This window comes from Gavia stellata, chromosome 30, assembly GCF_030936135.1.
Source record: "Gavia stellata isolate bGavSte3 chromosome 30, bGavSte3.hap2, whole genome shotgun sequence".
In the NCBI taxonomy this organism is placed as follows: domain Eukaryota; kingdom Metazoa; phylum Chordata; class Aves; order Gaviiformes; family Gaviidae; genus Gavia; species Gavia stellata.
In genome coordinates this window covers 3,234,385-3,260,236 of record NC_082623.1, presented here as the reverse complement: position 1 = coordinate 3,260,236, position 25,852 = coordinate 3,234,385, and the positions used below count along the sequence as shown (strand labels likewise).

Below are 25,852 nucleotides of genomic sequence, written 5' to 3'. Positions count from 1 at the left end.
CCGATACGCCAGCGCCGAGTAAGATTAAAGCTACGTTGAAAGCCAAACTAAGAACATTATTATTCAACAGGAAGCGGAGACACATTGTAATGCTCGATTTAAAGGGTCAGGCTAGACACTACTACATAGTTTGAGGTAAGAATCCCACTATCTCCAACGCTAGCTCAATATAGCACCAGTTTTAGCAACGCTGGAAGCCTGAGTCTAATCCTACCGGGTTTTTCAGCAGCTGGTCACGACAGCAGCCCTACGGCAGTTTAATCAAGCAGGCACTAGTCTGTTCTGCGAAACCCAGAGCACGCGCCGTCCTTCAAACAACTCTTTTGTCACTAATAAAGGTAGCTTGATTGTCGGTCCCAAACCAATTTAACATCATTTTGGATAAAATCACTTAAACTGCTAGGGCATGCAGCTGTATCAGTTACTAGAGAAGAACCTCAGATGCTGAGGAAGACGGGAATTTGTGTGGTGCAGGGAGAGATTCAGGTAGCACAGGACTAAGGCCTGTTTTGAAATCCACATCTCTTGAATAAAGGCTATTTCTACCCCAGGAGCTATTTCCAGTTAAGAAGGCATAATATCAGCCGCTCGATGTTACTGTGTTAACAGCATCAATCCATGCCACGTTAAAACACTTTCTTGGCACAATTTATTTTTCTGACCCAAACAAATAAGCCATTAGCAAATCATTAACAATATTCTACCCTAAACTGTCAGTTTAACAGCCCTGTAAAAACATTTTTAGTTTAAAAACAAAAGTGTGCATGCTGTTGATATTAAAACTGCAGTTACTCTTTCAGGAGTAGCAGCTGTTTCGTTGCAAAGCATTTTAACATACTAATCTGTACAGTAAAGACAAAAACTCAACTGAAGGCAGTAGATGGCTGTGTTAGGTACCACTCACGGCTCGGTAACAGCGGACTGTCTGAATTTCTTGTACGCTTCCAGATACAATATTCAAGCCCTTTTGAGAGTTTGGTTCAGGCCGATCAGCACAGAGTAAGGAAGTATTGTACATTCGTCTCTAAGTTGAAGTGAACTGAACTGGTGTAATTTAGGCTCGATTCCAGATGCTTGGTTTCAAGCTACTTCTTGAATAATGCCTCTCAACTTTTTCTTATGCATGGTTTTTCATGTTAGTGATCACTGGCACTGCTTTTGGCCTTGCTACTCCACACCGATGAAAGCAAGGAGAACAAGTAAAGGAACAGAATAGGATCTTAAAATGAACAGCTTCTTGCCAAACCAGCAAGGATACCATTCCCCCTTGTCCCAGGCTCCATGGATATTTCTATCAGATTTTCATATTGTAAGCGCTTCTCGGGAAGAGAGAAAACTCTGGAACAGTGAGTATTTATTAGAATATTTTTTGTTAAATAAAGAGGAGGGGAAAAAAAAAAAAGAGAAAAAAGAGTACTGCAGATTTAATTTCACATCTTGGCTATGCTCTGACAAAAGAGAAGTTACTGAATTCAGCAACTACTTCTTGTCCCAAGCCAGGGATTAATTAATGCCCCTCCCAAAACTTGTACCTGTCCCAACCCACCCCCCAGTCCCAACCCTTCCCGTTTTATTTCCCAACTAGACAACACTGTTGGCAAATCAAGACAGCATGAAAACTTACATCAATAAAAACAACCAAAAAAATAATGTGAAGTGTGCCAATGCATCAGGGGAACTATCCTATTAAACGGTGTACTTCTCCAGCTGGCAATTCTGCTCGGGAGTCAGCTGTACCTTTCACGGAGGGAGAGTTTAAACATTTTGAGCATGCTCCATGGTGCAATTGTAAGTGCTGCAGAACCACAGGACAAGAGATCGAACACCTGAATTTTTCCCCCGGGACTTCTTTTCAGGGACACACATGGTTATCCAACCGAGGGTTCGTGCAGTAACACTCAGTAAGTACAATCCGATGCTTTAGCACAAATTACAAGTATCCAGTTCAGCACAGTATAAGGCATGTGGACAAGAAGAGACATCAGCAGAACGCAGCAGGATCAGCAGAACAGCATTGGTGATTGACGCTCCAGTTTGTCAGACTTTGACCCCACTTTGAATCCCTGATTCCTACCACAGACAATGAAATTCAGTTTCTATCATAGCGTTTCTGAGGCTATTTATTTTTGGCCAAGTGTTAAAAGACCAACTCCTTTTTGTTTCATTTTGATGTAAATGTAGAAACATTGGCGGAAGCTGTAGGAGAAGCAACGGAGCAGCAGGGATGTCTGCAGGTGATCAGAACTCTGCCCTCGACTTCAAGTGTCACTGCACTAAATCGGGAGATACTGAACGGGGAGTAAACTGGCCCAGCCACTAGCACTGTCACAGAATGTGTGTTTTTTAAAAAAGAATGAAAGGCAAACAGATTAATTATGAACCCTTCTTTTCAGAAGCAGACCAGGATTAAAAAAACTCCGGCAAAATTAAAATGTTAGATTCTCCATCTAAAAAAAGTTTATACATATGCGCTGAAAGTGACCACCACACAGGTCTGAACAGCACCTTACAGTACAGACTAAGACTTGAAGAGCTGATCTCACATTTGAAGTCTTTTAATTAAAAAAAAAAAAGTGGCTATGGCTGGGATGACACAAACGGGACACTTCAGAACACAAGGCAGAGGCAAAACTGGCAGCCTCGCTCGCCAGGCCATGGAAGCGGTGTAACGGGAAAGGGGCACTTCATGCACAAAATGTATTTTACAAAATACATATCCAAAAAAGCAAAAAAAGCCAACAAAAAAAAAAATTCCCACCTTGCACTAAATTGCAGCACTCTTAACACTTGCTCTGCCACAGGCTGCTGCCCATGCCTTGTTTGATAGAGGAGGCATGTGAAAAAGGGGAGGGGGGAGGGAAATCCACGTTTCAGTCTATTTTTCAAAATTGCTCTCATAGGGACGTCTTCAGTCATCTGATGTCAGACATGGAGCTCTCAGAGTACGTCGTGGTCATGACAGGAGTGCCGTTGTTTGCCAAACAACCTTGCCTCAAGGTTTCAAAATACGAGGCCTGCACTGGTTTATGATACTGCAGAACTTTTATGGCATCTTCTATCTTAAACCATTCCCTTTTCCTTCCTGTGGGCAGAAAGAAAAATCAGCAGATGCAACAAAACGATGTTAACCTTTCTATGCTTAAACTTTGATGTTGATTAGCTTTCAATCATTATCGCATGCACTAACACTGCAAGAATAATTTCACTATGTAGCAAAGCATCAGTTCAAAAGACACTGGGAAATTTCCTCTCAGTATTCTCTGACCTCGAGGGCCACCTACTCCAAACACTATATCGAAGGCTCCTCCATCACCACAACAAGTATCTGTTTAGGGCAGTACTCCCACTAACCAATCAAACTGGTCTTGCATTTCCCACTTTAAAAACACCCCACATTTATTTTGCTATTTCTGCAATTTCTATTAAAGTCAGATACTCATTTGAAGACAAGCCACAAAGACACACACGAGTCACCACCCAATTTCCACCAATTTGGAAGTGAACCTCAGTTTTAGTGGACAGCACTCATTTCTTACTCTTTCCATAAAAGCTCTTCTACACACAGCCTGAGGAAAGTCAGGTTTACGGTTGGACTCGATGGTCTTAAAGGTCTTTTCCAACCTAATTGATTCTATGATTCTGTAAGTTACAGGTCCTACAGTGCTGTTGACAAACCTCGTGCGGAACAACAGGTTCATTTTCATTTGAGAATCCAATTTAAATGCAAAGGTTTCAAAAGAGAATGGGTAATGATTAATCCACGCTGCCCACATCTATTTTCTTCCTGTCTTAGAAAGGACAGTTCTTCATGCTCTTTGCTTAGTATCTTGAAGTGCAAGAATTAAATACAAAATTGCAGTAGAGGCAGCTGTACAGCTGTATTAACTTCTCTTGGGCCACAGAGGTTACAAAAGCATCAATTTGACCACAATTTTTTTTCCCAAGCAACCAAAGGACACACCACTGCAACTTTTCTCGACCACTCTCACAAGGATTCCAGCTCCCAGAGGGATGCTAAGCTGACATGTTCTGTCTGCATCAAACCAGTTAATGCTAGCAAGCACAAAGAGCTTACCAATATTGACAGAGTCCTCCCAGTCTTCCAACACTTCTGTGACGATAAGTACGTAAACATATGTCCTGTGTTTCCTGTCCCGATTCTAGAAGGCAAAGGGAACAGAATAATGACAAAGCTACCGAAGGAGAAAAGGCAGGTGGGCACATGGTGGCTGCAAGCTGCCTCACTATGAGGCTGTGGTACCTTATATGCAGTTTCTCTCACATTATAGCTCATCCTTAGCTATCAAAAATTGTTGCATTTTAAATGAGAGGTCTGAAAGTATTAATAGGGATTGCAGCCAAAAAGTCTAGTTCCTAATCTGTAAGGCAGTATGTGGTGGACGGATATGCTTATATAAATCAGTTCCTCAGCTGGAAAAAAAAAAACAAACAAAACCACACCACACAGGAAAGATTTTTATCTATTTCACACAACTCTGAAATAGGGAAAAAACAACGGTAAAAAGAGCTGTGCCTGGTACCTGTTGACTATGCATCTCGTCAGGTGTTACCGCACTCCTAATAGGAGCGCACACGCTTCACTGCGTCGCAGAGGCCCATTTGGCCACGGGTGATGGCAGGTGCTAAAGGACAAAGGAAGTCACTGCTCCCCAGCTGGTGGGTGGCATTTTTTGGCAGCAAGAAAGGTATGAAGGCACTGAGACTATTCCGTGTTACACTGGCTTACCACTCATGATTTTGACTGAAGCGGAAATTGCAGATGATCAATATCACTGAAAGGATCAGCATGCATTTTTATTTAAACAGGGAGTTTTCAGTTTTCCTTCAAACAAGTGATCTAGTTTACTTCACAACAAAGGAGGAAGTGATTTTTACTCCAAGGCTTTTTTTGCATCAAAATTTCACAGCCTCAATGTCTGAAACTTACCTCAAAAATTCCCACTAATCTTCCTAACGTCCCTTTCACTCCAGCCTATGAAAAGTTCAAAGAGAAGAAAACACGCGTTAACAACAGGTCAGTACGTATTTCCTTATTTGTTGTGCAGGAGCAGTTCCTTTAGAACAGGAAGCAAATGCTGTAAAATTCTGCTAATCTGAAAACAACATGGTCACAAAAATTACACAAATGTATCACGAGCTCTAACCATGCATGCATTCCCAGGAATTTTTTCTTCTTTTTCTATACTCAAACCATTTTGGATTCAATCTGGAGGGAAAAAAAAAAAATTGATGAGTTACTAATTGCATACCAATATATCCTGAATTAACAGAATCTCCTCTAAAGGTTATTATAGTCTAAGCATGGATAAAATTTGCTTTGGGGTTTAGCAGCTTTACCTCTTTAAAATTATAGTTTAGGAAAATAACTTTCAAAGTATGTCTAAGACATCCACTTACACCATCAAAGCAACATGACAGCTACCAGGTATTTCAGGGATGTCCTGCATACATTTGAAGCAAGCTAATATAAACATAAAATACTTTCAATGCAGTAAGGGGGCCTCCGCAACAGTAACAAGATATTTTTGACAGAACACAAAATGCAGATGCACATCAAAAGGAGACTTTTGAATCAAGCACAGACACAAATCAAGAGAAGATCTAAGCAACAGTTTTGTCTTCTGTTTGAATACTACTGAGGATCTACCCACTTTATCTCCTTTGCTGTCACTTTTCATACATCCACTCACTGCTGTGGCCCAGTCACCTTCTCAAAGTGCTGTTCGTCGCCTCTGCTCTCTGGGGCTTGCATCATGCATGAATGCAAAATGCCATCCCACTCTCCTGCCCCCAAACCCCCTCTTTTTTCCCAATAATTTACATTCCCTCCTTTTTATGACTGTAAATGGTTGGAACTCAAATGCTACAGACAAGATGAGATTTTGCTCCATGACTTAATTGGTCTGAAACAACACACACAATCTGGCATACAACCCAGCCACGTCTGGAAGGTAAATTTGGCTGCTGCCTCTGGCAGCTGGAACACATCCTAAACTGGTCAGGAAAATAGTGCCGCCGCTCTTGCAGACAAGATATATAGATCTGATTATGTCAGGCTTTTTTTTTTTTTTTTAAGTTTGGGTGAGGGCAACTAAATATTTAATGATAAGACAAATTCTCTGTCCTGAGCAGCTGAGATACACCGTTTGCCGCTTGTTCAGCTACTAACCAGTTGTTGTACAGTCATATCCTTTTAGAAAGGAAGAACTTTTAACCAGTAAAATCTTTTAATTAATAAGTTCCCAGCCTACTAAGTGAACACAGACAGATATCAAACAATACAGCCAGAGCACACCTCACTATTGCTTCTAACAACAGCTGATGGTAGAACTGCCCCAAGAGAAAAGGATTTTAGCCTCCCCTACTACAAGCATTCACAGAAATCTGTAATTCTTTCTGTAACATGCTCCCTGACCTCTACTTCTAGGAAGGAGCTTTTCAACTGACTCTTTTATGTTGTTTTTGGATGCAAAATTTATTGTCTCATCAGTATTTCTGACATTTTGCTCAGCCCATAGGTGAGCCACTGGCTATTAACCACAAGGCTATTTCTGGAGTCAAACAGCAATTCCATGAAGGTCAATGTACGCGTGTATGCGCACACCAGCGTGGCTAGGACAGATAACTGGTTCTGACCTTTGTGGATGAGTGATTTTACTGCATCTACAAAACTGTTGCTGCAAACCTGGACTAATCTCTCTCAGAAGTGAACTGGAAGGCAAATACTTCAAATGAATTGCATTCAAAGAACTCCTTCAGCAGCCTCGAACGGTGGGCTTTTTTTTTTTTCAGATAAGCAACCACGTCAATCAGCCAGTAATAACAGAGAGGAACACCAAGGCTTCCACCCTCAAAACATACGTAGACACATAAATATATGAAAAGGTTAAGCGTAATCAAACGTTTCAGGTAAATAACTGTCTTAAGCCAATTTTCTTCACTTGTTCCTGGAGAAGGCTATTGAATTTCTGCTCTCCTTCCCTACCTGCAGAGGCACTGAATCAAAAGCCAGGGATGTTGTTGTGATGGTTTAGCAAACTCTCAAGCCTGACTAGAAACAAATTTATCTCCAGGCAACTAGCCAGTCTGGAAACTAAGCATGAATACTGTACAACCAGCCTCCCAAGCAGTTCATCCCCAGCTCTAAAACTGTGCTTGAAGTAATAACAGGCAGGTGAGGAGCCCTTCCTTCCGTTCCGGTTAAACAGAGAGGCAACGCAAGCAACGCTCTGCCTGCAAACTAAGATCATCCTTCTCCATTCTGCCTAGTCTTATTCACCCCAAGAAGGCACAAAAAGTGATGCCAAGACAAACACGCACCGTAGGAAAATCATGTGGAATTATCATTAGACAACTCAAAAAAGTGCTAATGTTTCCTTCACGTATGAATTTACCACATGTAGTAGTAAATGGTAACATAAATTAATGGTTTGATTGAAACAAATAGTGGACTGATTTTATACAGAGAGTCCTTACCAAAGGCTGCAAAGCACATTGACCATTACACCCTGGAGACCAATGGCTCTCTCATCCTATTTTACTGGTATACTGGACTTCAAAGACAACATATAGGACATCTAACACAGACCGATTGGATTGTTATACACCCATTTTCGACAAAGCACTTAATTCACACACAAGTAGGAAAGTCATAGCCTCTGTACAATCATATATTTTGTTTAATGGAATGAACAAACGTGGAAGTGGAATTCATAGTCTCACACAAGTTTCTAATATAAAAGTTGCCCAAGACATCTGAGAAAATAATCTATAGCTGTTATCGCTAACAAAGCAAGCTAGATAATGAGCAACAAAACTGCCAGGCTCCTCTCTGGGCAAGCTCCCCTACCTCTTGCTTTCCTATGGGCCAACCCCTCAGCACCTTCCCGACTCATCTTCACTGCAGGACAATGAGTGTTTTCTTGGAAAGTTGAAAGCATAGTCACAGGCTCATCCAGGATTGAAGCTGGATCTAAATCTTAATTTGCACCAGATGACTCAGGAATTTTCTCTTCAGTAGTAAATAGATTGAGAATCCTCCACCCTCATGGGCCACAACAGTAAGTGTCTGGCAGAGACAGCACAATTTATTTGAGCACACGTTCCCCCAGCAAGCATTAGAAGTGCTGCACACAGAGCCTGTGCTGCTATCCTCAAAATACACGCATGTCCTAGGAAGATGCTATTAAACCTATCAACAAGGGGCAGGAGAGCACCAGCACCAACTGTTCCATCTGCAGGTGCGACAATAAAGCAAATCAATCAAACGACAGTATTCCCTGGGAAGAGGCACACTCAGGTGTAAAAGAGGATAGACAGAGCTTGCAAAATGAGCTTCTTTTTCACTGCTCTGCAGATCCAAAGCAGTTTTCAATGTCTGAGGTAGTCCTCGCTGGAGGAGAAAGACAGATCTGGCAAGAGTGCATCAGTGTCACAGCAACGGCCAGCTGCCCCAAAACAGCACAGGACTTCAAACCGCTGCCGCACGCCCAGAGGGGTGGGCTGGGCATTCAGGACAAGGAACAAAAATCTGGAGGAAATGAAGCTTTACTAGTTCTGCTGCTCATGGAACAACTTGTTTTAATAAAGAAAAATTACTGAAGACATCCAAGAACAGCAGGTTCAGGTTTCAAAGCTGAAAATAAGTTCGGGTCAGATGCAAAAAGCAGCCTGCAGCAACACCATCTGTTCCTAGGGACAGCTTTTATTTCCTTCCATCTGAGCTAAGGAAAATGTGGGTTGGAATTTCAGCTATTTTACTTTGCTCTATTAGGCTCAAAGCCTGCATCTACTACAGATTACTGCTGGGCAAGAGGACTGTGGTAAAACACCCAAATCCTTGCTCTAATACTTGCAGTACTGAAGGTAGTAAATCACACTGCTAGCTTAGACAAGTTCTAAAGACACCGATTACAGACCTGCTAGGCAAATTTTCTTGCTGCCTGCCCTGTGTCTCAGAGAGGGTTTTACTTACTCACCTAATTCTTCACTGCATTACAACCAATGTATATTTTTACGTTTGTGACATAGAAGTGAAACACCATGACAGAGCAAAGAACGTTAAGATGCTGCACTCATTTTTATGAAGTTTGAGTGCACAGGGTAACAGACAGTAGTGAACTTGGTTCACTATTTGCACTGAACATTACTAAATCTAGGAAGAGCTCAACGCCATCATCGCAGTCATTCATCCCTGGTCCTTGCAATATTAAAAAAAAAAGTCTTCCTATTTTAGCGCTGAAATATATCAATATTCATATTCTAAATAACTAACAAAATACATGAAACGGAAAGGATTATTTATAAAGCATGTTTAAGAGGGGAAATAAAAAAAAAGAGGTCTAGCAATCAGATCAAAGTACTATCACGATGGACTATTTTTGATATTGGCATCGATTGCCTGTTTGATCAGAGATCAAGCACAACTTATCTGGCTTTTGATTCCTGTGAAGAAAGCACGACTAACACTCCCGTAATTTTATAGAACTTGACATTTACTAAGTATTTAAAGGTCAGGATGTGAAAGATGCTGTAAGTGCAAAATGAAATGCCTTTGGGTTTAACAGATGAGTGTGGAGGCTTTTTTCAAAGTCATTCTATAACAAGTTAAATTTAAGGCATCTATTTCTAAAACATGTTCTTCACCAGTTGCTCACACTCATAAAAAACCCTTATTCCTAACACAAAATTAATTTGGGGGAGAGAATGCAACAGCAAAAAAACCCCCCAAGAATGAAGAAGCAAAAAATGCACTACATTGACACTAATGACTGCTTTAAAAGGGCACATCATTTTTCTAGAAGGTGATCCTTAGAACACAGCTGGACATTACAGCTGTGTAAGACTGATGACATCATTTTTCAACAATCTGTCAGAAATACGTGGTTTTATTCGGAAAAGGCTGCTCTCATTCAGAGCTAGCACGCTTGTCTACGGCCCCTTTGCCGAAAAACAATGCCCAAGAACTCAAGTCACTTCAAATTTTAAGCAGACAACGGCAAGCGTGACAAGTGTTGGTACCTGTCTACTTTAATACTTCTGCTGGTACAGATTAATATAGATAAGGACTATCTCAAACTAGGACAAGGACTTTAACTCAAACTGGGACAGAGGGATCACAGGTTTCGCTCAGAATCAACATTTCCTTTTCATAACAGTCTTCTAAAATTTTGAAAAACAGTTAGAGGGAAAAGTCAGATTTCTTTATATGACAATTATTCCAGCAATCACATGGATAAACTCAAACACATACGTGGTGAAATTAAAACAGCAAATGCAGAAGTTAAAAATCTTAGTTTAGGGAAGGATATTTTAAAAAGCAAATGCATACCATGCAAAAAAGCATGAATTGAGAAAAAACAGCCTATTGTCATCTTCAAAGACCACAAGCAACTGAAAGGGTAATGAGTCCTTCCAGCTCTTCCAACTGTCTCTTATTAAAACGGAAAAGGCATACCAAAGTCAGTGAAAGAAAGTCCACAAATTTCTTCCATAACTTTGACCAGCAGGCAAACCACTTTCTTTTAGGATAAAAACTACTTTGTGTTCACTGACATGGAGGAAACTGGATTTTCCCTCTCCCAACACAAGCAGCAGACTCTACCTGCTCAGCTAACCTCGTTTCCTTGCGAGTGAAGGACATGTCTGAACCAGGAGAGGAGCAAAGACATGAAACCTACTCAGAAATCAGCGTCAGCGACAACCTACCTGAAAAGGCCTGGATTCACATGAAAGCATGAACAAGGATTACCAGACAGCACGCACACCAGTTGCCCAGCAGTCTCCTAAAACAACTCCTCTGTCAAATCAATAGCTCAAGCTGGGAAACTGGGTGCCCAAGTCCTTTACAGCGTTACAGCTGTAATATAACAAACATTCCCCTCCCGCACACACGTTCCCCAGCAACATTTTACAGTAAACAGCTCGCTGAGCTTAAGACAGTTGATGTACATTATCATTTTGTGTGCAGATCGTAAGCAGCGTACTGGAACACAAACCTATTTGAGGAAGGCCTTGCACACCTAAAAGCTCTCCTGTGTTTTCCACCCGTGTCAGCTAGCCTCATCATTAGCTGCAGAAGCGCTCAAGTAATTTTATACACGACAGGCTGCTCTTCTGCAGACGGCTTTCAGGAAAGCCTTTATCGTAACAGCATCTGATAGCTCCATTTCAGATTCCCACCCTGCATTCACATCACACACTACTAGGTGCCGTGGAGGTTAGCCGTTGGGGTAATCCTGCCGCTTTTGGAGCTCTTGATGCGTACTGCTTGTCGAGTGGCATTGAAGCAGATAGGTGCTTTGCTGGGAATGACTCAACCCTGCCAGGCTGCCACAGTTTGAATTACATTCTCATTCGGCACCGGTCCACGTGAGTGAGGGAACACCAGCTGAGCGAGAGGGGATTATCTCAGCCAGCCCAAACCAGTTTCTTCGCTGCAGACTGAGCCCATGCCAAGGCTTCCTTTCAGCCACCGAGCTGTCATGGAAAGAGAGCAACTCTTCCAAGGCGCTGCGCTGCCTGAGGAAGGGAGGGTCGATGCAGATTTATTTTAAGGATTTGAAAGGCGAAGCCATGCATCTCCTGAATGAACCCTTGACTTCTGTATCAAACAACTTAATAATTAATAACGATTGGGTTGTAAAGCAGGAGTCTGCAGCTAAAAATATTTCTATTGTTCTGGTTAAACTCACTTTGGCTTGTAATGCGTTTGAAAGATCGCTGGGTTACTAAAAAAGCAGGAGCTGTTTTACAAGCTGGAAACAAAATGTACAAGCAGCAATCACCAGTACTAGAGGGACCTAAAGACTTTAAAAAAAAAAAAAACAACTTTGACAGTATAATCTTCAGTATCTTTCTGATAAACTGCTAATTATAAAAACATCCAAAAAGAAACACACAACTCGGAACTGCCACATTAGATTAGTCCAGACGCCCAACGATTCAGCAGTTTGTTAGACAGCAACAGGTACTTCCAAATACTTCAGAGAAAAACCTTCATATATCAGACAACTAAATAAAGCAACTACTGGAGAAGCTTCCTCCCAAGTCCCATCAATTAGCTCTTCATTTCTGTTCTCTTCATTTCTGCAGCACAAAGATTTATAACTCTCTTGAAAGCATTTTTAGTCCCGCCTTACATAACTGCGAACCTGCTTGGTCATCCATATATAATCATTTAATCGTTTCTGAATCCAAGCATCTCTCCCATTTGCTAATATTCAGAAGCAAATTAATGTTTTGCATACAATGTAGTCAAGTGCCATTTGCTGGCTTTAAATTCCCTATGAAGAATAAAATTGTTCTTCCAGCTTTAAGAGAAAAATATGCCTTCTCCATACAGATCATCAATCTGTTTGATCTGCTGTTTGATCCCCTTTCTGAAATGGCTTCAAGTAAAAAACCAAAAGCATAAACATATTAGGAATTGTTGCTTGTAACTCTCACGATCAATTTCTCTTATTCACATAAAACTCAAAACATGTATTAGACCAAAACATATTGAGGTCCCTATATTTGGAGTGTCTTTAGTGGCTCGTAAGGTCTTATTTCTGCCTTCTACCCAAGTATTAGATAGCTCCACAAAAGCACAGCTGTTTTTTGAAGTTCTCTTAAGAAACTGTTCTTCATACACAGAAAACAAAATGGAGAGTATCACCGTACGTAGTGAAATTACTGTAGCTTAATTTTATCTATTTTCAGTTAAAGGTATCAGGAGAGGAAAAGTTCATTCTGACCGAGAGCCTTAATTACATTCCTACGCTATCTTTATTTAGGACTCTGTTTTCTCTCCCACGTATGATGTGGGTATCACCAGTGACCCTATATTCCTCTTCACCTTAAGGAAAACAAGCAACAGCGATAAAAACAAATTCCCAGATCCTTGGCTAACAAGCAGCAGTGACGCTCCAGGAGCTCCCATTCTTGCCAAACACTCACCTCTTCACAGACTTCTCGCACAGCGGCTACGTTGGGCTCCTCCTCGGGCTCCATGCCACCCCCAGGGACAATCCATCGATCAGGATGACGACTACTGCTAACCAGCAGCACCTGCGGAGAGTAGAGCACAGCTGATGTACAAGCTCAAGGCAACGCTCCTTTTCAGAGCCCAGCTGAAGAGGAGAAGTTCTCTTTGCATCTCTCACACCTCCAAACACAACCAATCCAATGCAAGTCCTTGAAAATACTCCACTTCTTCCAAGACAATTTCCTTAGCCCCGTTCAGACAGCTGTGCAAACTACATTATCAGTGACACCAAGGCACTCCAACACTCCAAATTATTTCAGCCATTACCTTCTCACTGCTCCGACGCGTTGCAGAATAAATTATGCCTCTGCATACCAGAACAACGATTTGCTATTTGATACAGCATCACAATACTTAGAGTGCAAGAGTTCACTGCTGTACCCAAAGTCACTACGTAGTCTTGACAGCTGGGGATACACATCATGCAACAACATCAGGCGGCACAGAAGCTGCTCAGCACCTTCACCCTTTGCAGAAGCAGCTTGATTTAACTTTACTGGTAGCTTTGGCCTCATCTGCCTCTGCAGTTACACTAACAACGTATACAAGTCAGGTGACTGCCCACTAAAATATTTACATGCAATTGTTTTTACAGAGATTTTCAGCTTCCCTGTTTGCCTCTTCTTTTGCGGCAGGTACCGAAGAGTCTGGCTCTGGAGCCAGCGCTTGGTTACTTTTGTTTTAGATGAGGTTGCTCAATGACATATAAGCAAAATATAAGCCTACATTAAACCACTTAAAAACCCTAGGAAAAGGCTGCATAGAAGGACAGACTTTTTTGAATCAGGAAAATGGTTCAACGATTTTCACAGGAGTAGTTTTTCATAAGCATGCTTTGTGACAGTTTTTCTTGGAACACATCTTATTCCAGTGTAATTCTGCTCTGTACAAGTTCAGGTTTTTTGTTATCTTCTAGAAACAAAAAAAAGCTAACTAACAATCTCAACGGGCTAAAAATTTTCCCAAAGAGTATCAAGACACTGTGCTTATTAAATCTACTTGCAATACATCCATGAGCAGAGATGGAAACTAAAAATAAAACTAATACTGTTTCTCAGCTCTCTAAACAAAGCTTGTTCATTAGAGTCATCATGCTATACTTCATCATTTCACTGGCACAAAGCTTAGAGCCAAAGCAACTTGCTCCAGAAACTTTCCAACATACCAGTCCAATTAGGTTACAGGCCAGCTGTAACAGTTTCAATCGGACATTTCTGTGTGAGACACTAAAATCCCAGGCTTTACTGTGTAAATGTGGATTTACCAGTAGGATATGAAAAGATTTGCGCTAACTATCAAGAAGAACCTACCTACAGAATTCAAAATTAAAACTTCTGAAACAAAAACAAGTGTAAGACTTCCAGGGTTTCCCAGTTCTTCTATCTTTTGAAAATTCTCATCTGCCAACCGACCACCCTGCAAAGTGATTTTTCATTTTCCAGGGCCACCCAGACCACACCGGCTCAGCACAGGGAAAAGAGGGGGGCCAACAGCCTAGAACACGCCGGGGTGAGGAGACAAGGGTCAGTTGTGGGGGTCCAAACCACAGCTCTCAAACCAGGAGTAGCAAAGCTTACAGCAGAAACTGCAGAGGGGTCACAACAACCGTTTTGGCAACTGCTGGTCTAACCTTTCCTAAGTCTGGAACTAAACTCAGTGTTCTCAAGTGTCAGCACTCCTCTAATCAGCAATTTTCTGTGGATCCCACCAATAATAATGTCTCAAAGCCACCTCCTCCTGCTGCTTCAGTCAGAACCCACATCTCAATCCTGCAATGCACGAAGCAACATCGTTTATCAAACAGCCCCATTTAAATCCCTGAGCACTCCCCAATCCCTCTATTGAATTAAGGCAATTACAATGTATGCTAGAAACAAATTAAGCTGAATGGGCTACCTTAATTCTGCAGTTTCCTGATGAAGATACTTACTACCTTAGCTGTCTTCTGGCTTAGGTTGCAATGGAACAGCATTTACTTTATAGTAACATCCCATGGTGTTTGGCCTTCTTCAAGAGAAAGAGAGAAATCCTTTCCCCCAAACACCCAATCCATATAAAACATGATCTGTAAGCCATGCCTAAACAGAGAATGTAAACTTCATTCATCCTCAGAGCCTTCAAGGCTCGGGACAGTAACCAGGTACCGTGGGCTGGGACTGTAAGGCCGTCACCAGCAGCCACCTCTGGTTTGCCAGTATTTGGCCACTGCAGGCCACACAAGGCACTCCACTGGCCAGAGCCATCTTATCCCGGTACCTTTTCCTACTACGTTCCAGGACTTTTACTTCGTCTTCACCCATTACGAGTATTGTACACAGAAGAGCTCGGACCGGAATTCCTAACTTCAGGTCAGCAGGTGATTCTGAGGACAAAGTTAAAAGAAAAGTAACGGACATTTCGAGTATACGTTTTCTTGCCAGATAAGGAAGTACCACCTTTGTCGTTTCCAACTTCAAGTCAGAGTCCCGCTCAAAGAAAAAAAAAAATAATAAAAAAGGTGCACAAACAGATCATTGAAACTCAGCACAGCACACTTCATGCCACTGAACTCCTGCCACCTTCCACTTGTGAGAAAAAGTATCTTGCTAAGAAAATCCCTGTACAAAGGCTTCTACAGGAAAGCCTGCTGCACTGCTCAGACTGAGACAATGCTTTAGCAACACACCAGTAGGAACTTTTAGGTGTAAACAACAGTTTTAGGCAAAGTAAATTAACTTCAGCTGCTCTGGCAGTTGAGAGTTTTCTGAATAGAATTAACATGAACAACCCTCGCTGGGAAGGAAAAACCTGTCATTCTCACACTTTTATGTAATCAGACTATTTCCTGTTTAATAAAAAGGAAATCCCATCAAGAGAGAGCAGGAAACATGCCCTACAAGGTCATTCTTTTAAAACAACTTTAAACAGGATATTGCTACCAATGAGCTCTCCCAAGACAAAGGGGCCTAGTTCAAAATGAGGGTGAGACACTGTTGTGTTTTCAAAAACCACACATCTAAAAAAGTCCTGTGTCCCAATACATGCAACACATTCAAAGGGATCAAGTAAAAAGGTCATTATAACCCAAATCCATATTTTCACAAGGCAACATCATTCAAATATTTTACAAACTGCCCCAAAGCCAGTAAAATGAGATCTGCTGAAAAACAAGCTCCCTCTGAAAACCATTAATATTTGGGCGCAACAGCCCGAATGCTATTTCCAAGATAAGAAATACATTCCCCAGCACAAACCTTTCGCCCCCAGTAGCTGGATGGATGAACACAAAATACCTGGGGAAGTGAAGATCCCAGCTAAGCAGGTTGCAGAAGAGGGATGTAATAGTTTGTATTTCTGCCATAACGAGGTCAGAATTATTTTCTAAGTTTCAGAACAAATGTGATATAGCATAAGGCTAACTTACACTGAAAAGCCAAGACAGAGAACGGCAACTAAACCTTCATTTTACAACATAACATGACAACAAAATGTTATTCGATTGCTTGATTAGACTGAATGTTTTCCAATACAACTGAATTCTATAAAATAAAGAGTACATGGTTTTTTTAAAAGACCACTTGGTAGCTCCTATGACCTTGACACCTAAATTTTTGGTCATTAACTTCTTTATTACATAAAAACATTCGTTTGAATATATACTAAATAAGATATTTGAATCAAAACAGTCATAAAAAATATACCAAAAATTACTTATCTGCTTTATTTTTTTACATCAGGCCAACACACAAAGGAAGGTTGACATCTCCATTTTATTCTTGCCAGGCAACTCTGTTTAAGATGGCTACTGAGACTCTTAGCCTACCAGGGATTTTGGGGGCAGATTACGGAGCCAAGTCTTGCAGTCTTTTTGGAAAAGCACTTGCAGGTATCAAGTCACATGGCCAAGTTCCATTTTCCAGGATTTGAAAGACAATTATGTCATTTCAAAGCAGGGAAATGAGCCACACAAGCCTCTTTGGCAATGCACAAGGCAGCCCTGAAGTAGCTCTCACACACAATCAATGAAATAAGAGAAAGGTCAGAAAAATAAGCAAAGTTTGAAGTCTACAGCAGGGGCTCCCAAACAGTGCTAGATTGTAGCCCTCATGGTAAGCAACCTTCAAAGCAGCACGCAATCAAACAAACAAACCAACCCAAACAAATCTAGAGTGGCCTACCAACTTTCCCCCCAAGGAGACAGGAAACATGCCGAGACATCTAAGGCTACCTGGACCGCCCCACGCTGAGCTGGGAGCTCCATGGGAAAAGAGTTTGTCACCAGGATAAATCTGGGAGTCCCTGATACAGAATGCTGACCTTAAAACAACCTAATGATGTACAAATCTGTTGTAGTCACATCAGGGGTTTTTTTCTACCCGCCCCCCCAATAGTGCTCTGCAAAGCAAAAACTGGGCAACCAAAATAAGGCAGAGAATTAACTCTCAACTAGAGATTGAGGTTACTAGAATAGAGATTGAGGGACTCCCAGGTTCTTTCATGCTATAGTGGATTTAAACAACAACATCCACCCCCCATAAATAAAACAAGAGTAGCTACACATAAGGAAGATGTTTCCTAGAAAGAGGCTCCATAGAAGCACTACAAAGACAAAAAGGGCTACGGCATTATTAGAAGCTAGGCTACAACGTTATTAGAAAATGAGCTGTGAACCTTCCAGGCATCCAGGAAAAGACAGTCCTACCCACGCGCGCCAGCCTAAGGACAATCAAGCTGGCAGGCTTAATAAGAAACAGCAGACAAGATGTTAAATATGTGTTTTTTGGCCCAGCCAGCATTCTGCTGCCAGAAGCCAATCTATAGCTATTGGCTACTGAAACAGCCTCTGCACATTCTTTCATGCTTTCTATTAAGCCACAAAATTATATTTTGCATAGCGACTAGAGCACAAACCTCCCCACGTTTAAACTCATTTCACACTTTAGCATTATTTATCAGAACACAAACTGCATTAAAATAACATGTCTCATAACACGCTGTAGTGAGACTGGTGGAGAAGATGGCTGACTTCAGTGATTTTCGCCTGTACAATCTGTCTTTGTTTGAAAGTTTCAATTTAGTAAGAGTCTCTGTATTCAGGAGTTTGGAGTTTAGCTGTGCTAGCGACTCTCCAATTTGCCCTGCGACCAGGCAGGATATTGTAGCCGGTGCAGCTCTGTGTCCAGCATAATAAAGACCTTTTATGCTTTACTCAAAGTTAACAAATGTTCTCACAATCCCAATATATTATTGTTACTGTACTTAATGCTTTTACATCGGACAAAACTGGGATCTCGATTCGACCACAGCAAACCACCTTTAAACACTAAGAACAGCATACGCTGACAAACGGAGTTCAAGAGGAGCAGGAGGGGAAAAGAGACACTGTAGTTAGCAAAGCCATGCAAAAATTAACCTAGTTTAACCGGCAGAAACACAGCCTCAATTACACTACAACAAAACATGCATTTTGCCAAACTGCTAACGCAGGATGGTCTAAACACGCACGCCAAGGCTTACAGGAGGGCTTCTCCCACCCTCTTGCTATTCAGGGCACGTTACGATGTTAGCACGCGGTAGTAATAAGTACAGCCTGTGGTCAGCAAGGCTACAGCTGGCTTTAAACATGACAATGTCCTCAGCTAAGACAAGAATACACACAGCCTCAACAGCAAGCCACAGAAAAACCCTCTCCTGACCATAACAGCATGTCCTCGCAGAAGCATTACTGTTCCTCAACAGCATACTTTTCCTTAGACAAGTGTTATTTCCACACCCGCACCGTGCTCCGTGGCATAACGCCATTTAACCTACAACGTGGTACCTAGAAACTGGAAGCAGGAAATTAATGACAGAAAGCGAGAAGGGGGAAGTATTCACGCTACAGAACTTGACAAAGTAAAGCACAAGTCTTGGAAAAGGAGTAAGAGGTGAACTGGAAGAAGTTCAAGTCATTTCAAGTGTTTGGATGGCGCTTACAGTACTATAACCATAGAGGAAAAAGTAAAGAAAATTCTCTTGTTTTTTAGGCTACTTCTTAGAATAACAATAATAAATCATCACATACCGCACTGCTACTCTGGCTGCAAAATACCAAGGGTTGCATTACTGTTACTATAGTTTCTTTAGTGATTTTAGAGTGACTGCTTACTCTTACCGAAGAACACCAGAATCCAGAGTCCTCTCCCTCCATCAAAATTATGTTTTCGATAACCACAAAAATTATCTGCAATATGCCTTTCACAGCAGGGACAGGACAGAGAAAACAGCTGAAATGCCTGAACCAGCAGCCGCTTGTTTCAGAAGCAAAGGGCTGATAAGAAGGCACTCCCAGTGAAAGACAGCAAAACCGATAACCTATTTCTGCCTGTCAAAACCAGTTTGCTGACCACTCGATACTTACACAACTCGTCCAGGCAGACTTTTTCCAGAAGGAATGCTAGCTTTTAAACTGCCTTTTTTTCCTAAGGGGGGAAAAAAAAAAAAGAAATGAAGGGAGTATTTTGGTCTTTTTACACAGACCAAATGACTCTGGATGTCAGCAGTTGCATATGTATACACTTACTGTTTTGATTAACAAGTCCTATTCATGAAATAAAGCATGCAAAAACCCTACAGCCATGAAAACTCTTGAGAAGTTTTTCAAATGTAAGTAGTTAATTCTACGCATAACATCAATATATGTTATTTACACAAGAAAAAGTAGCCACCCGAGTCAATATGAATTAAAATAACACTCAAACCTTCTGAAGCATCTTAAAAAAAAAAAATCTACCCAGTAGGTAATTGTATCCCTCTGAATTTCACATGTTAACATGAAATTTCTGAGAACAACGAGTTAGTGTGCATTATCCACTGCACAACAAAGACAGCTACAAAGACACAAATTCTGATATAAATACGCACAAAATTCGAAAGGTCCTTGACTAGTCTGTGCAGTCAGTCTCTCAGACTGAAAAAGAACTACTGTTTAAATAAACTGAGTACCTGCTTCCTAGTTGCTGGGTATTATATACAGCATCTGAACACTGATATTTACTATACCTAAGGTAGAATTGAGAGTTTTGTAATTTTGTTCTATCCAATTTTTCTGGGCCACCCCATCACAGAGGTATGCAAACCAGGATAATTTTCCTTATTTCAAAAAAATAATGATAAAATCCAAGCACGTGATCGTCTTCCTTTGACTGAGGAGGGAAGGAGTTGTTTTTCCAGACCTTGAGAGACCACCCATGGAAAGATGAGGTCCTCTGGCAGCAGTCCCAGCTGGGTACACCCCCCAAATGCTTGTACCTGCCTCCAGAGCTGCACCGGCTACAATTCGGTAGCGTCTCCGAAGGGTGTGAAATGAACCAAGTCAGGGAACCGACCATGAGTTTAAAAAAGGGGGAGACGGGACACAATGAGCGAGGAGAGAAAGGAAGGAAAAACAGCCACAGCTGAGATGAAAGGGATTTCAGAGAAGTGTTACGCGGAGGAGAAGAGACGGCGACCATCGCTGTTGGGTCCTTCTCAACAAAGCCAGGGGTGGAGTACACTCTCTCCCTCTTTCCACATTCATCACTTTCTCTGAGTTGCAGCAGAACAAAATTGACTCAATTCTTCAGTTTCACAACAGCTGACAGAGCTTCCAGTAAATTAAGTGAAAATTTAACAATTTTCATTCTTTTGTAGTTTGGGAAAGTACAGGAGACCATGGAATTGCTTATAAAATCATTTATGAAAGTTGCCTTTATGAAAAGGCCAGAAAACACTTTTTAAGGTGAAAGCTAGGTTTTGCAGAGGTTTATACTCTTGCTCTTGGAGAAAACTAGCTACAAGCACAGCGGAGAGGGGCAGAAGAAGCACAACCAAAAGCACTATTTCTAAACTGGCCTATATCCTACTGGAGATGTGGTAATGTGTAGTAGCAACAGACAGGGAGAACTTTATTTGGTTTCAGCCACAACCTTTTTATGTAGCTGAAGGGAACAGAGTCAAGCCAAGACCTCGGAACAGGGATTCTGAGGCTACATTCCAAGGAAAGTACGTGATCATATGATGCCGGGCTCCCTTTACGTCCCACCAGTGAAGTACTTCAAGTGTTTCTAGCTATTATTATTTTTATATTGAAGCAAATGCACAAAGGATGGCCCAGGAACACTGTGTGATCATCACTGAAGTCCACAGTTAAAATTTGAGAACTGCTGTATTACATCATAGCTGGGTTTAAAACTGACCCAGGAGAAGCAAAAAGAAAAAGGTTAGTTTGTATTCTAATTACTTTCCCAAACGGAGGGCATTGAGGGGCTACATAAACGTAGCTTTCGGTGGCGGTACTGGCTTGGCGCGCTCAGAGAGCGGCAGAGCCAGGGCACTTACCAGACGCTGTGTGAAAGTCCTGTTTCCTCATCTCAATTTAGACTTCATTCACAATTAAGAAAAGACGACCAATCCTGGATCCTATTCTTTCTGAAGCATTTCCTCCAAAAAGTCTTTAAAAATACCAGTGGTTAATGAGCAGCTTGTCCTTTCACCAGATACAATGCAGGCATGCTTAAACCTGTAGCTACACCAGTGTGGGACTTAAAGCCAAACGGTTCCTTTTTATTTCTGTTAAAATATAACACAAGAGATGCTGCCACTGAGCGGGCTTCCATCTGCTTCATAATAGTAAGACGTTAGTGACATTTTCTGGAACATTTCCTCACTGAAACAGCTGGTCTACACAAAAAATACTTGTGTTATTTAAAAATAACACCATAATAACACCACTGACATCACAAGCAATAAAAGGAGCGATTTCAGAGATGACACAAGACTTGGGATCTCTCGATCTGCACACTCTCCTTCCCCGCTTTTGCAGAAGTGGCAAATATCAAGGGAAATTACTCCATCTGAAAAGACGAAAATCGTGGAGTCCTGGCGTTCGGTTGCCAAAAGGTCCTTTGAAGTCTGTTCCCACTCTCTTTGAATTAATCCTGTTCATTCCCCTGTTCTCCCTCCTGCCCAAAGAGACATCACTCTGCAGTGGCTTACTGTTTATGAAACAACACAGATACGGATTTTTTCCACACAGCCCAATTAAGAAATTTATTTTTTGCTCCATTTGAGACTCACGTTTAAATGAATTCTCCCTGTACTGCTTTTTAAAGGAGTATGTAACAAAGACATCTTTTCAGCCAACGTTTGGTCTTCCAAAAACGTTCCAGAGCTTCTTTCATGTCCAAAAGCAGTAGCTTCCAAATGCACTACAGAGAAAACGTGCAACCTCAAGCAGCATAAGGAAAAAATACCCCACTTAAAAACTAAAAAAGAAACAAAGTTAAGTATTATTATGTTAAGACTCTTTATTTGCACCTTTAATGCCTAACCAAAGACATGCTGGTTTAGCAATCTCCATTGATTGCTCAGATTTTAAAGAAAATTAAATCCATGAACTGAAGAGTTAGGGGGTAAACACCTAAAAAGGAAAAAAAGTAGCCTCTTCTGTAAGAAAAATTCCATTTACACTTATTTCTTCTTGTTCATTGACAAAATTATTTAATTCGGGAACTATTTAGGGGTTTAAAAAGGGGAGAAAACTTTGTTTTTTAAATTCATAGCAGTAAATGAGGAAGAAACGCAAGAGCTAAGATCTACTTTCTTAAGCGCTTAAAAGAAACAGTAACCAGAAACAGGCAGTCCTAGGAAAAAATACTACTTTAATAGAGCAAGTTTAAATTATTTATCAAAACATGCTTTTTTCTTTTTAAACAGTAAGCTTTTAATAGATCTTTAACTAACATACTTTGGTTCTGGTTTTTTCCCCCCCTCCCTGGAGAGGCCTTTTAAATAGATCGCCATTTCCATTTAAATAGAAGTAATCAATAATAAAATATGTCAGCAGCACAAAAAAAAAAAAGTATTCTTCTCCAAGAGAAAAAGAAAAACAAGAAATCTTTCGCCGGCATGTGAAACTATATAATTAAATGTGTACAGATAATATCTTTCTTACCGAAAAAGTGCAAGTACCAATAAGACTACACAAGTAGACTTCTCTCAAATTAAAGTTTATATAAATGCCAACAAATGACAATCAACACAAAAAATAATTAGAAAAAGAAATTAATAAAAAAAAATAATCAAGGTTTCCTGCTTGCTGATTTCAATAATAGGTACGAGCATAATTTAAACGGCTTCTAGGCCTTGTGACCAAGATCAAGAGCAGTATCTGTGGAAGGAGCCCATTCTGGTGTTTAGTACGGTGTGACTCGGTAACAACTTTTCTGAATTCATTTGTTGAAAAAGTCCATTTCGTGACCGGCTGTTGCAGTAGGTCTGCAACAGATGAGAACACAGGATGCAGTTTCAGCTCTGCGTCAAATACATAGATACCATAAATAAATATGGTGTTGGAACGGCTGTGTGATGTCCTCAGGAGGCCAATTCGAAGTAAAACAAAACTGTAATTCATTGCTTCGCTATTTTGGTGGCTTGCTCACACAACAGCACACCCATGCACACACCTGAGGAAGTCAATCTACATCCCATGCTGCATCATTTACAAAGCAATTAGTGCTCCTTAACGTGTCACAGAACAGTACAACACACCACCTGATTTTACTGGGGAGATCAGAGACAAGGCCAAACACTAACAGTGACCAAAGCTCAAGTGAGAAAACGATGCTCATGGGAGAACCTCTATTGCCCTAATACGCAAAAAGTTTCCCAGAGCTTCACTTGCAGCCTTCCTAACAGAGCTGTGGAAATGACAAGGCACAATCAGCACAGGGAGACAGCTACCTCAACACCTGCCTTTGAAACTGGAAACAGATTTTTCTACTCTAGGTCTTACCCAGGAACTAAAGCCTGAAATTGTACCAGTTTAAACTAAATGAGATTTTCAATCCACTGAAAGTTGTTGCAAATCACAACACAGACACAACTTTGACATAAAAATGGCTTTAAAGGTCAACCTTAAACAAACCTAACCAGCTTAACCTACACTGAAAGAGACCCGTCACAAGTTAGCATGCCTCTAGAACGAGTTTACTTTTCCTTCTTCAACCATCTCGGGTCAGTATGGTGAAACTGCCATGTTAACAAACCTTTGTGTCACCTACACCGTAAGAGCTCTGGACACCAGTTCCCACTGGCCAGAAGACGTTAAGAGACCAGCGCCGGGGGCTAAGCCGGAGCCTGCACGATGCTGCAGATCGAGGATTTGGAAAATAAAGACTAACAACCAGTCAAAAGCTGATTGCATCAGGTAGCTGTTAAGATTGCATTTCTATCTTCAACCATCCTGTCATCAAACATGGTCAGGCATCTAACTCTTGAGAAGAATTGCCACACTTGATACACAAATTGTGTAAAATCAGCATGGGTGGCTGAAGTCAGCCGAGTTTCCTGATGTGATCAGCCCCAGTACCATTACACAATATGATTATGTTCTTCTTCACAGTTAGTTCAAAGTATCATAAATTTCCTGAAAGTCAGTGGGAAGGACCCGCTACGATGAACGCTGCACCAAAACATACTGCTTTCATTTCAGACCATTTATGCTTGAAATGTTGACACTCTTCACCATGACAGCACAGCTACAAAGGGTTTGTCAAGCCTCCTTCACCACGTTAAATAATAACTGAACGGTATGCTAATTTGCTTTCCTCCAGTGAACTGTCTGCATTCCCTTCCGATTTCCTGTAGCTACAAATATGATAATCAGGAGAACAAAGACTTTAGCACAGCCACTCAGGAACCAGTAAATGAAATCGAGTATGCCTGACTCCAGAAGAAGCAGAAAAAGACCTGCAGCCTAGCTTGTCCCGAGTACCCCAAGCCCACGTTAAGAAGATATTAAAAAAGAATGGTGAAAAACTGCACATCTGAGTAAAGTTTCTCGTTTTAACTTCACGGACAACACAACCACTTAGCAACACGGCCATTCTTAAACTAGCCAATCTACCTTTAATTCCCACTTCCTCCCAAGCCTCTCTGGACAGCAACTTCTGGCACTCCATCAGTCCCCTTTTCTCCCAGTTTCTTTTTATAAATCCAAGGTCAGGTTTCCTCTCCCATCTCATGTGATGTGCTGGACTGAAGTTCTGCCAGCGTGGTCGGTCCACTCAACTGCCAAATCCCATCCCGTGCCGCAACGCTCCTTACCAGACTGTTCCACCACCCCACGAGCATTTCATTCTGGGCATTTTTTTTTTTTTCCTCATGTTTAGCGGAGAGAAATAAAGACGGGGGAGAAATACCAACTTTCCCAGCGACGCCTAATTGCACCTAGGAAAAACAGCCCGCTGCAACCAAGTCACACCCGGGCGGCTCCGGGGGCGCAGAGCGCTGCACGGGGGGGTCCCCGGCGGGACCCGGCCTCGCCCCCGCCCCCGGGGACACACACAAGCCCCGGGCCGGCCGCGGCCCCCCGGCCCTCACCTCCTCCTCGCTCTCGCTGCGGAAGCACAGGCAGGCCGCCCGCTTCTTGTAGCCGTCCCCGTCGTAGGTGCGCGTCTGGTTGGACTTGAGCTTCATCATCCTCCGCTCCGAGGGGGCGGCCGGGGGCGGGGGGGGGCAGGCCGGAGGACGGCGAAGCCCGCGGCCTAGAGGGCGGGGGCGGGCAGGGTGGCGGCGCCGGGAAGGACCCGCCGGGGCTCCCGCGAGGGGCGGGCGGGGAAGGACGGGGGGGACGGAGGGGGGGGGGGCCGCCTCCCCGCGAGAGTCTCTTTCTCGGTCTCGCTCTGTCTCCCGCAGGCCGGGAGCCGCCCGCTACGCGCTGCCGCCTTTCGCCCGCCTCATCCCTCCCTTCACTTCCAGCCGCTCCGCCGCCGCTGCCAGCGCTCCGGCCACCGCCGCCGACGA

At 42.1% G+C, this 25,852-nt stretch overlaps 1 protein-coding gene across 1 annotated transcript; it reads right to left on the bottom strand.

Annotated features, from left to right (window-relative positions):
- Positions 1 to 1,568: 1,568 nt before the first annotated feature.
- NUDT3 (nudix hydrolase 3) lies at positions 1,569 to 25,569 on the bottom strand. Its single transcript, XM_059831069.1, has 5 exons — positions 25,430 to 25,569; positions 12,961 to 13,071; positions 4,949 to 4,993; positions 4,076 to 4,160; positions 1,569 to 3,082 (listed from the first exon to the last, which is right to left on the bottom strand). The coding sequence occupies exons 1-5, from the start codon at positions 25,526 to 25,528 to the stop codon at positions 2,913 to 2,915; spliced, it is 510 nt and encodes a 169-aa protein (XP_059687052.1). The 5' UTR covers positions 25,529 to 25,569; the 3' UTR covers positions 1,569 to 2,912.
- Positions 25,570 to 25,852: the final 283 nt, after the last annotated feature.

Excerpts from the sequence above, each read along its gene's own strand:
- NUDT3 (XM_059831069.1), bottom strand. The coding sequence starts at position 25,528 with ATGATGAAGCTCAAGTCCAACCAGACGCGCACCTACGACGGGGACGGC. Across the intron at positions 13,072-25,429 it reads GCAGCGAGAGCGAGGAGGAG|GTGCTGCTGGTTAGCAGTAG; the intron begins GTGAGGGCCGGG and ends TACTCTCCGCAG. Across the intron at positions 4,994-12,960 it reads TGCGAGAAGTCTGTGAAGAG|GCTGGAGTGAAAGGGACGTT; the intron begins GTGAGTGTTTGG and ends AACTTTTCATAG.